This window comes from Pseudorasbora parva, chromosome 1 (assembly GCF_024679245.1).
Source record: "Pseudorasbora parva isolate DD20220531a chromosome 1, ASM2467924v1, whole genome shotgun sequence".
NCBI classification, from domain to species: Eukaryota; Metazoa; Chordata; class Actinopteri; order Cypriniformes; family Gobionidae; genus Pseudorasbora; species Pseudorasbora parva.
This window is the reverse complement of record NC_090172.1, coordinates 45,331,843-45,344,262: the sequence shown is the minus strand read 5'-3', so window position 1 is coordinate 45,344,262 and position 12,420 is coordinate 45,331,843. Positions and strand designations below refer to the sequence as shown.

The 12,420-nt window shown below is 37.2% G+C and overlaps 2 protein-coding genes across 4 annotated transcripts in view; one reads left to right on the top strand and one right to left on the bottom strand.

Annotated features, from left to right (window-relative positions):
- Positions 1–7,305, top strand: part of tub (TUB bipartite transcription factor) — a 124,408-nt gene extending 117,103 nt beyond the window's left edge. For all 3 annotated transcript variants that reach the window (XM_067442838.1, XM_067442845.1, XM_067442832.1), the window contains 5 exons: positions 1,537–1,649; positions 2,059–2,173; positions 2,425–2,523; positions 3,354–3,525; positions 3,766–7,305. In XM_067442838.1, coding sequence (XP_067298939.1) covers positions 1,537–1,649; positions 2,059–2,173; positions 2,425–2,523; positions 3,354–3,525; positions 3,766–3,899 — 633 coding nt within the window. In that variant the 3' untranslated portion in view covers positions 3,900–7,305. The remainder of the gene's footprint in view (positions 1–1,536; positions 1,650–2,058; positions 2,174–2,424; positions 2,524–3,353; positions 3,526–3,765) is intronic.
- A 66-nt stretch (positions 7,306–7,371) lies between these two features.
- ric3a (RIC3 acetylcholine receptor chaperone a) lies at positions 7,372–11,957 on the bottom strand. Its single transcript, XM_067442853.1, has 6 exons — positions 11,788–11,957; positions 11,112–11,320; positions 10,468–10,546; positions 9,782–9,869; positions 8,530–8,675; positions 7,372–8,442 (listed from the first exon to the last, which is right to left on the bottom strand). The coding sequence occupies exons 1-6, from the start codon at positions 11,903–11,905 to the stop codon at positions 7,619–7,621; spliced, it is 1,464 nt and encodes a 487-aa protein (XP_067298954.1). The 5' UTR covers positions 11,906–11,957; the 3' UTR covers positions 7,372–7,618.
- Positions 11,958–12,420: the final 463 nt, after the last annotated feature.

Genomic DNA, 12,420 nt, shown 5'->3' with positions numbered 1-12,420 from the left:
ATGCACTGATGTGTATTCTGACACCTTTCTATCAGAACCAGCATTAACTTCTTAAGCAATTTGAGCTACAGTAGCTCATCTGTTTGATCGGACCACAAGGGCCAGCCTTCACTCCCCACGTGCATCAATGAGCCTTGGTCTCCTATGGTTCCACTGTTCCTTTCTTGGACCACTTTTGATAGATACTGACCACTGCAGACCGGGAACACCCCACAAGAGCTGCAGTTTTAGAGATGCTCTGACCCAGTTGTCTAGCCATCATAATTTGGCCCTTGTCAAAGTCGTTAAAATCGTTAAACTTGCCCATTTTTCCTGCTTCTATCACATCAACTTTAAGGACAAAATGTTCACTTGTTGCCTAATATATCCCACCAGAGATAATCATTGTTATTCACGTCACCTGTCAGTGGTCATAATGTTATGCCTGACCAGAATGTGTGTGTGATGTTATGTTATGTTATGTGTGTGTGTGTGTGTGTATACACTCACCTATACAGAATATACAGTATACAGTATATACAGGAGTATTAGGAACACCATACTAATACTGTGTTTGACCCCCTTTCTCCTTCAGAACTGCCTTAATTCTACGTGCCATTGATTCAACAAGGTTTCTTTTGAAATGTTGGCCCATATTGATAGGATAGCGTCTTGCAGTTGATGGAGATTTGTGGGATACACATCCAGGGCACGAAGCTCCCGTTCCACCACATCTCAAAGATGCTTTGTTGGGTTGAGATTTGGTGACTGTGGGGGCCATTTTAGTACAGTGAACTCATTGTCATGTTCAAGAAACCAATTTTAAATTATAAGAGCTTTGTGACATGGTGCATTATTCTGCTGGAAGTAGCCATCAGAGGATGGGTACATGGTGGTCATAAAGGCGTTGAAGCAACTGCCATGTGATTGGTTGATATAATTGCATTAATGAGAAATTGAACTGGTGTTCCTAATATTCCTTTAGGTGTGTGTGTGTGTCTGTGTGTATATGTATATGTATATGTGTATATATATATATTCAACCTAAAAGTCAGTTGCTGTATATATATATATATATATATATATATATATATATATATATATATATTTTTGTGTATATATATATATATATATATATATATATATATATATATATATATATATTATAAATATAATTTATATATAAATATAAAACATTTCTGAAATATGTACATGCATGAGTGCTTATTTATATATACATAATAATTATACACAGTACACACACATTATGTAAACATGCACTTTTATTTTGGATGTGATTAATAGATTGCCCAGCACTATAAAAATGTATATATAATATAATATAATATAATATAATATAATATAATATAATATAATATAATATAATATATAGCTGAAGTGTTTATTAGTTGTTTATGGCATTCCTCAAAACTCAATTCTTGAAATATGGAAATGCTGTCTCAGAATGTTTATATAAGGTCTGAGTCTCTGATGGATCTTTTTGATGTCAGTTTTGTGCTGCTGTTCGGTGCCCAATTAAATCTTGTCACGCTTTAGGTTTTCCTTTTAGCCGGGAGGAAGAGAAAGAAGAGCAAAACATCCAATTACCTCATCTCCATCGACCCAACTGACCTATCACGAGGTGGCGAGAGCTTTATTGGCAAACTGAGGTATATTTAAAGATGATTCATCGTGTCGTGTGATTCATATAGTGTAACCTGGATCTATTCTATTCATGTAGAGACAAGAGTCTCTTTCTAAACATTCGAGAGGGAGCTTTAATGAGTTCATGTTCATGTGTGCACGGCTGAAACTATTTAAAACTGGAATTGTGTTCATTGCTGGTGTGTCCTCATTCATAAGAGGACTGAGCAACTGCATGCATGTGGATGTCTGAGTCTCATTACAGCACTTATAAAAACAAACTTTTGATATGAAATATGTTACAATGCCATAATTATTGCTTCATTTTTGGGGTGAAATATGGCCTGGATATATTCTTGGCTTTGAAGTCTTTGATAGATTAACAGTTTGATGCAGTCAAGAATTTCGTCAATAAGTACAATGTTGTCCCCACAGATCAAACCTTATGGGTACCAAGTTTACAGTATATGACAGCGGCATGAACCCAGTCAAGACCAGCTCTACCCTAGAAGCAGGGACTTTACGACAGGAGCTTGCAGCGATCTGCTATGTGAGTCTGGGAGCATGGTGTTGGTCAGTGGCCAGCAGAGAGCCAGCACCCTGCCCTAAGGGCACTAGATCTTAGAGCCACAAAGCAACAATGAGCCAAGTCTGACCTCTGCTGGTTGTTTTTTTACATAGCAATAGCACTGATAAAGGGAAAACAGGAAGCAAAATGCTTTAAAGTTGATAAATGAGTCATATGCATCTAAACATGGTGGCTAATTAAGAATGGGAATGATTGTTTGTCTTGTTTTATAGGAAACTAACGTTTTAGGGTTCAAGGGACCTCGAAAGATGAGTGTCATTATTCCTGGAATGAACATGGACCATGAAAGAGTCTCCATCAGGCCTCGAAATGTGAGTGCAGGGCTGTTTAGAATGTCATAATCCAGTCCTTAATCTTTAAAGTCAGCATGAAACAGAAGTTATGAGAGTCTTTAAGTATATTGTATCTATTGTGTCGGACGTCTGGGTGAAACGGCTTCTCGAACAAGACAAAAATGTAGGGCGGGACTCGATTTTGTCCATCAAGAATTGATTATGAGGGCACATGAATAAAAAGAAAGAAAGATATGCACAGATGAATCATTTATAATTGATACTGCATTATTCCACTTTTGTTTTCATGGTGACTTTAATGAGCCAGGATCTCAAAAGGGTACAGGTATATCTCAAAATATGGTGACAATCTCTCACTTTTAGTCTTGAAAAAGATCTTTAATTTTCTTCAATTTGCCAGGTGCTTGTAATATATATTGCACCTTTTATCTGGCAAAATACATGACATTTGTTTGTTTGTTCATTCATTCATTTATTCATTCAGCATTATTTCTATATGTAATGAGTGCATAAAAAGCTAAACAAAAGTAATTAATAATATAAAGACATAAACATATTTTACTCAACTTGAAATGACTAGTACATTGAAAATATAAATTGTTTTAGAGGAAGAAAGGCACTTCAAATGTGCACAATATCATTTTACATAATTTACTTAAACAATTTTCAAACTATTAAATTACAGTACGTGTCATTTACGTTACATGACCAGTAAAATATTATGTAATGTATATCTGCCAGTGCAGAAAAATAAACATTGACCTATATTTTATATAAAGATGTTAGCATTAGCTGCAAAATGACATGCTCTAATGGAAAGCTAATCCCTCTACATCTGTCTATCGCAGGACCATGAGTCTCTACTGGCTCGATGGCAGAACAAAAGCACTGAGAGTGTGATAGAGCTCCACAACAAGACGCCTGTGTGGAACGATGATACTCAATCATATGTGCTCAACTTCCATGGAAGAGTCACCCAAGCATCTGTCAAAAACTTTCAGATCATTCATGACAATGACCGTGAGTGAAAAAGCTTTTTGTGCTGGTTGCATTAGATAAATAATTACAATTGTTCTTTAAATTCTACGTTTCACTTTAGCGTAGTCTAGTAAGTAAAGTCTCAGGTGTTACGTTTTTTTAAAGATAAATTCTACTCGATATCTGGAGATATATACACCACATAGTCTAGAGATGGATTTTATTTTTTCTTTACCGCACTGACGAAAATGTTTCTGTATTCTTGCTCTTTTGTGTATAAAGCGGATTACATTGTGATGCAGTTTGGTCGCGTAGCAGAGGACGTCTTCACAATGGACTACAACTACCCCATGTGTGCCCTGCAGGCGTTTGCTATTGCTCTGTCCAGCTTTGACAGCAAGTTAGCCTGTGAGTAGCCATCTCTCTCTGCCAGACACAACCACGAAAAGAACCCAGCCAGACTGCTTTCCAATCTGAATCACTCAGAAAAGGGCTGCGGTGAACTCCAAGGCAGCAGGGTCCCTCTCTCAAGATCTTTCTTTGGAGGCATGGATGTGTATAGAGTACATGTCTTTGTATGAATGTGTGTGAGCAAGGTTTCTGCGTTTAAAAAAAAGGGCGTCACAGTTGAGGGAAAGCACAAAGACTTCACAATTCAAGTGGGTGGAGATTATCGAAAGATGATGCATTCATTTAAATCAACAGTCAAAGTCGCTTTCTTTACTTAACCGACAAGGTAACACTAACATTTTGCTAATGTTAAAATAAGGATCTTTTACAGTATTATGTGTGTCCCTAAGATTAAAAACAGGAATGAGCCTTGAGCATATTTTTGCCATGGTCGTAATTCTAAAAGAATTAATGTCACTAACCATTCACTTGTGAATTTTCAAATGAAATGTAACATTGTAGCTGTGGTTTATAACACTTTGGATATTTTATTTAATGAACTTTTGTCAAATGATTTTCAAATGTGACATTTCTTCAGTTATACGTGTCACTTAATGTATCGATTCATGCTTCACAAGGATTCCAAAGCCAGTATGAAGTATGACAGACTGACATATTTATTCACTATTTATGTATTTATAGATATCCATACCATCTACTGATTGTGTCTTATCCCATGCACATCATTTACTGTGCTTCAAGCATAAAGCTTGACCAGTGCGCCTTCACATCTGAGCTTTTGGTGCGGATTCATTACAATTCAACTGATGAATGTGTGACAGTTCCACAAAATAGATGTACTCATTATCAGTTCATGTCCTACTGCTTTTCTTAGAGTCCTAATTTTGTTTTGGAGACCTCCTTAAATAGGTTTACACACTCTCAGAAAAAAAGGTACAGTTCTGTCACTGGGGCGGTACCTTAAGGTACAAAAGTGAAAAGGTACATCTTTGTACCTTACTAACCCCTAAATGGTACATATTACTACCTTAAATGGTACATATCAGTACTTTTACAGTGCATATTAGTACCTTAAAGGTACATAGTAGTACCTTTTTGGTTTTGTACCTTAGGGTACCACCCCAGTGACAGCACTGTACCTTTTTTTCTGACAGTGAATCCATCCAGGTTTTCAGGATTTCAGCTCCAGTGGCTTCCTCAGCACTTGTATACGCAGTGATATGGACAGTAGGCTAATGATGGCATCAGTGTTCGCAGGGATCCAATGAAGACTATAGGCTTGGATAGATGTGGATTATGCAAATGTGTTACAAACCTGTGAAGGATTGTCCAGGAAAGTGAGATTGGAATTACTGATGACTCGTTTGACGAAGTCTCAATTTATTGTACATTTTGATCTTTAAACTTTGCAGATCTTTTACATTCACAGACAGCTATATTACACACTACATGTAAGGTGATTTATAAAAAGGCATAATACAGTTTATCTACAGTTTTTAGAAGGACATAAGATCCTAAATCTGTTAGTGTCATTAGAACCAACCAAAACTAATGGATCACCAGGTCCACACCACCAGTAGCTCTAGTGTGAAAGTCCCAAATGGTGGCCTAGTAAATGTGTATTTTATGTGAGGGTCAATATCAGGGTAAGTACATTATCATCTCATACTGACCCGCTACATTTGTAGGGGAATGTACCGAATGGAGCACTTTATTCAAAGATTATTGGTGGAAAGCTGTAAATATTGTGCCTTTGGACAGGACACTTGTGATGCTTGAAGTTGGTGAGATGATAAATAGTTTTCTTCAGCCAGTGTTGTTTATCATTCAGCTACTTATAAGCTTCTGTTGTTCTTCTTCTTGAGGACAACCTGTATATTTCCAGTATACTGGGCTGTATATTTCCAGAAAGATCAGGTTTAGTTGCCTGCTTGTGGAGTAGATGATTTTCCTGAAGAGAAAAACTACTTATTTAACACATTGAGACGAGTATGTATGTTTACATGCACTTTAAAAGTTTGATTTCCGTTGGCCTAAAATGATGATTTGCCATGTAAACACTTTAGTCCAATTGAAACTTTTGCAAAGTCAGACTAGCAGCCCTTCATAATGTGATTATAACTGTGTATGTAAACATGCTTGGTGACAGTTTGTTCAAGTCATCTATACTTTCCTGCTGCATGAAGATAAAAGTAGTTGTGAAAAATGTGGCTCGAACAAAGTGTCAGTGGAATTGATATCATCATTCTTAATTCTACTATAGCTTGTACACTTCTGTGTCTTTGCTAAACAATGCAGATGAATGAAGAAAGAAAATAAGTGAAGTTGTATTATAAGTGGGGCAATTTACCTGCTGTACCAACTGGCCTTTAAGCCAAACTATTCTTTAAAGTAAGAATGGGCATCTTCCGCTCATGGAGGCCCACTGTCCTGCAGAGTTTAGCTTTAACCTCACTTAAGCACACCTGAACAAGCTAATCGATGTCTTCAGGATTACTAGGAAACTACAGGCAGTGGCCCTTTAGGACTGAAGTTGCCCATCCCTGCATTGAAGCACTGTAGAAGTTTTCAGATGGCAACACTGATTTATAACTCTGCTCTATTACTCATTAGCATGCCTTGGGTTTGATTTATCATGCCATTTTTCATTCCAGTTGAATGTCACAACAAAGTCTTGGAAATTGGACAGATCCAATTTTTTGTCATTGTCTAAAATATAATAACATTAATGCTGAATGAATGTTTTTTTAAAAAATGAAATCATTTTGTTCCCTGCTGAGTGCCGGAGTGTAGTTTGTTGTCCACCACACTAGGAAACATTCTTAATTTAACAAAACTTTTTAAGTTAAATAGCATCTACTAATATTTAGAACGTTTGTATGTCTTAATCCAAGATAAAGGCAAGAAATGTGCAGCAAATGGCATACCTTGTTTGTTACTATTCTCTTTGGTCATAAATAATGTTGTGGCTTCAGACATTACATTTGGAAATATATATCTTTCCCTCCAGAAAAGTATTTTTACTATTACTTTTTTTTTTTTTTTTTTGAAAAGAATATAAAATGTATATTAAATTCTTTGTCGAAATACGTTATTAAAATTAGTTTTTGTTTTTTAACTGCCTTGTGATACCATTCCAGCACTTTCTATACTTTATGTAATGCTCTAACAGTTTTGGGTTTGCTCTAAATGGTTAAAAACACTGAAAATGAATTAGTTTTCTGCTATTTTTGCTTTTTTTATATATATGTTTGAAAAAATCTCACCACTCTTGTGTTAAAGTGATAATGTATAACTGTTTTGTCACACTGTTTTGTAAAATGTGTACATTGGTCAATATACAGTGTTTGTATACAGTACTCAAGATATGAAAAAAAATAAATCTGAACGTGAATTTTCGCATCTCAAATATTTAAGATGAAATTGTTGTATTTGCTGTACTTCAATGCTCAAGAAATAATGTCCATATAAAGCCACGTCTGTTCACTTTTTATTGGAATAGTTTCTTTGGAAAAACGGTCTTCATAGTGCTTATTATGACACAATTTACTCTAAAAATGTTCTCTAGCTGTTCTTAGAAACATATTAAAGAAATCTCTTTTTTTCTATTAGCCTGTATAGTTACAGAGGAACTCCTTAAGCAAAGCGAGAAAGACTCACAGTAAGGTATGTCTACACAGAGGGTAATTAAACAGAACACCGTTCTTTAATTCTGACTGGCAGGTCACTTCTTCACCTTTTGTTTCTTGTGACGCATTCTAAGAGTCCCAGAGGCTTGAGCTTTGGGAGAGTCTGACTTATTGGAGATGACTGTTACCTCTGGTTGGTATGACTGTAGGAAGCCAAGGAGGTCAACTTCCTGTTCCTCAGGATCACATTCCACGTCATCATTAAATCCTAGGCTCTCAGCTTCCATCAGTGGGTCCTCCTCCTCCTTCTCTTCCAACTCACCCTGGCTTTCTTCATTATGTTGATCTCCCTCCTCTTCATCACTATTTTCTTCCTCTTCTTCTTCACAGTCTTCATCGCCATTTCCTTCCTCTTTATTTCCCTCCTCTTCTTCTCTTTCATGTTCTTCTTCCTCCTCTTCCTCATATTTGCAGCCAACAGCGCCACCTTTTGGATAATGGAAGACGTGCCTGTGATCGCTGAAGGTGATTTGCCGTCTTCTGCTTGGTTTCTGTTGCTCTTCTCTTTCACTCGGGTTCTCTAGTCTGTCATCATCCTCATCAATGACAGGAAGGCAGGGCTGGTCCTCTCCAACATCTTCCTCATCTTCCTCCTCCTCTTCGTCTTCATCTTCCACCTCCTCATCATCTTCCTCTTCATCTTTGTCATTCTCTTTTTTCTCTCCTTCATTATCCTCCATTTCCACCTCCTCGCTAGTACATGCATCATCAGTAAGCTCATCCTCCTCTTCCTTCTCCATTCTCTCAGCAAGCTCCTCAGCTGTGGGTATGGCTTGGTCCGGTTCTTCCAGAATAACACTAGGAAATCTGCGCCTGCGGGAGACCATGTCATACTCTGGGTAGGTCTCATCTGTATATCCTTGGGAAGCAGTGAATAAAATTAGACACAAAGTTCAAGGAACTAACTGAAACATTAGTGGAACCAACACAAACCCTTGAGGCATACCTTCCCAGTCTGCAGTGTATGGAGCCTCCTCAGCCTCCTCCTCCGGTGAGGCTCCCTCTCGCAACTGTCTCTCTTTCATCATTTGGGTGATCTCTTTCAACTGCTTAAGCTTTCTCTCCTCACGCCTCCTTGTGCCCCTGCGTGACCTGAAATCAAGTCAGATCTAATCAAAATCACATCACATCCACTGCTTAAACACACATCTCAATGATAATCATGAAGAAAATGTTCCTTTAATGAATATAAAATGTGTAAGAAATATGTTCTTTGAATTTATTTACAATTGGCCGGTGCTTTTATTCAAAACGATTCAGGGTATACATTTTAGAAGTACATTAGGCATAACATTATGAACACTGACCGGTGAAGAGAATAACACTGATTATCTCTTCCTCATAGCACCTGTTAGTGGGTGGGGTATATTAGGCCGCAAGTGAATATTTTGTTCCAGCTGAAAGTGCCAAAATTGGGCAAGTGAGCATCAGAACTGGATCATGGAGCAATGGAAGAAGGTGGCCTGGTCTGATGACTCATGTCAAGCAACTATACAAGCATTGTTCCAGACCATGTACACTCTTTAATGGAAACAGTATTCCCTGGTGGCTATGGCGTCTTTCAGCAGGATAATTCAGCAGCACAAAGCAAAAATGGTTTAGGAATGGTTTGAGGAGCACACCAACGAGTTTGAGGGGTTGACTTGGCCTCCAAATTCCCTAGATCTCAATTCAATCGAGCACTGTGGGATGTGCTGAACAAACAAGTCTGATCCATGGAGACCCCCCCCCCTCGCAGCTTACAGGACTCAAAGAAACTGCGACTAACATCTTGGTGCCAGATACCACAGCACACTTTCGGGAGTCTAGTAGAGTCCATGCCTTAACGGGCCAGGGCTGTTTTGGCAGCAAAAGTGGGACCAACACAATATTAGGATATGGTCATAATGTTATGCCTAATCAGTGTGTCAAACCCATGAGTTTTGCATTGCTAGCACCATGCTCTACTGAATGTGCTACAAGACTGTTTGTTTGTTTATTTGTTTGGAGAAAAAAAAAATGTAATACTTGGTATCAGCTAAAGCTAAAACAGTAGCTAAAGGATAATCAGGCTGAATAAAGATGAATAAGGCTGTGAGTTTTCTTGTTTCCTTTTTTTCTTCTTCTTAAAAGTGTCACGCAGATCATGTCAGTGCACTGTCAGCTCTTTGATCAATAAGATGATGGATGATGGAAAGAGAGAAATATGATCTGTTTACCTGGCAATTGGGTGGACAACTTTAGATATTCTCTTTTCTCTGGCTTTTTCACTCATTCTGGCCTGCAGCTGCCCCAGCTGACAAGTAGCTGCCAGGGAGACAATTGAACGAGGTTTAGAGTAATGTTAGATACAGAGATTCACTCAAAGTGGCCACAACACTCTGCAGTCTCATTGTGGCATGTGCCCAAAATGGGTGCATGAGAGTGAGCATTTTTTTACATTAAATCTGCTTTTTCCCTTCTTTTTTCTTTTTAAATTTCCACAGAATTAGGAATAGTTTGAATGAATTTTGTTTTCTTTCATAAACATAAACATACACCAGTACGGGGTGTGAGTGCTCTATCAGTTGCTCCCTCCACCCTTTGGCATCCATTTGATGAATAGAGCTAAACCTCTTACTACTGATCCAAAAGACATGCAGTTAATTGGTGTTAGGAGCTGCTAGGCTTATAAAACATTACTTCTGATTGCTAATCCGGGTTGAATAAAAGGGAATGAACAAAGCTTGCCAGGTCTTAAACAGGATCTTAATCTACCTTATCTGGATTTGCATGTCGTTTAGCAACTGATATGCTGAAAATGCATGTAATAAGAGTAAAACAGAAAGGGTCACAACTTGACAATATGGTGTTAGATAGATGTTGAAATAATGTCGTCCAACTAGGGGTGTATATGCAAACTCACGCATCTCTTTAAATGTGCATTCTGACTGCAGTGTTGGGAATCTACACTCTTGTCGATGAGGTTTGTCCTTAGAGGTCAGCTGTTGAAAGATCAAGGTAAATATCACTGATTTTGCTACTGAGAGCAGACACATAAGCAGAAGCACATAAAAAAAGAATGCAATAAAATATATATGTATTTTTTTTACACATATGTTTTTTTTTTTACACTGTTCAAAGTTTTGGGGTCAGATTTTTCTTTTCTTTTTTTAACGTAAATGAATACTACTTTTATTCAGCAAGGATAAATTGATCAAAAGTGACCAGGTAAGACAATTTGTTACATAAGATTTTTATTTCCGATTAATGCTGTTCTTTTTATTTTATTTTTATTTTTATGAATCAAATAATCCTAAATAAAATGTATCATGGTTTCAGCAAAACTTAAGCAGCACAACAGTTTTCAATGCTGATAATAAGAATGAGTTCTGATGGATCATGTGACGTTAAAATATAGTCCTACTTATTTTAAATTGTAATAATATTTCACAATTTGAAGTCTTTTTCATATTTTTGCAGCTGTTAGATGTTTATTTCATGGGAAGTATTATCACAGGAGAGCTGCGGAACACAGCAGATGTCCAAACGGCTTCTGAAAAGACTCACCTTGAAGAACAGGTAGATGATGTAAAGGAAAATCCCAAAGCCATAAACAGGGATGACCTGGCCCAGCAGATTCGGCTTGCGAACACCCTTGACTGTGGCAATTGCCTCAGGATTGTAATGCTTGATGTAATGAGAGTCTGTGTCCCAGTGATCATGATCTTCAGGGAATGAATGGCTGTGTCGTGAGGGAGGAAAATGCCCTGGTCCAACTTCAAAGCAAAAATAAATAAATAAGTCTACTTATTTCTATATAAAATCCTTTACAGGGACTACACTAAAAAAAAAGCAATTTGTTTATTTAAAATGTAACACTCAGTAGTAATTTATCTAACATTTTTTCAGGCATGGAAAGTCACCTTTTTTTGTAACTACAGAAATAAATAAAGTGAAATTAAACCATATTGTTTCAATGATCCTATATAGGCATTACATATTATATGGGCCCAATGTATCATATATAATGATGCTAAAATGTCATCAAGGATAAATTTGTTGTGGAAAAAAAGACATTGGGAAAGTGATCCTCACATTATGAAGCCACACACCACACGGGGAGGAGGTTGAGGTTAACGCGACCTGAGCACAGAGATCACAGGGATGGTCAAATCACCACTGACATAATTGAAACAGTAAATAGGGGGTGAGGGATTATATTTATGTCTCATGATCATCTTACCCACGGACTGCACTGTTTCTTTCTTCATTCTGGGTAAAAATAATTTGGGTAGGAATAAAGACATACAGAGGACGATGCAAGAGACGAAGGTGATCTTCTGACATGTTGAAATAGCCATGTCGATGTGTGCGATGCTGTAGAACAAATGGTGACAAGCGTCAACATCACGACATTACTTCTACGAAATTTCCTGTTGATTCGCTGAAGCGGAAATGGCTGAAAACATTAATCCGACATCCGGGTGAGATTAGACTGACGACTCATTAAATCAGCTCACTCAGAATCATAAATCGCATTCGTGACCTGTTATTAAACTGTTTTATGAGACAATTTAGTATTTTACTTATTATTGTTTTCCACCCGCTGTCTTTGCATTAATACATGGGGATCTGCTCGTTAATTTTTTTACATTTTGTTTTTTAACATTTTTTTAAAAATTATTTCTCAAATGTAATGTTGTTCGTGATCATCTTGTTATTCACTTATTTGTCCAGTAGATGGCAGTACTGTAATGATTTTAGAGCTCAAGTATTCTACAGATGAGGGAATTCATTGAACTTTTAGATTGAGGGCATATTTACATTTTGATTCGTGTCTCCCTATGACATACAATCTAGTTTGTAATTAAGGTAG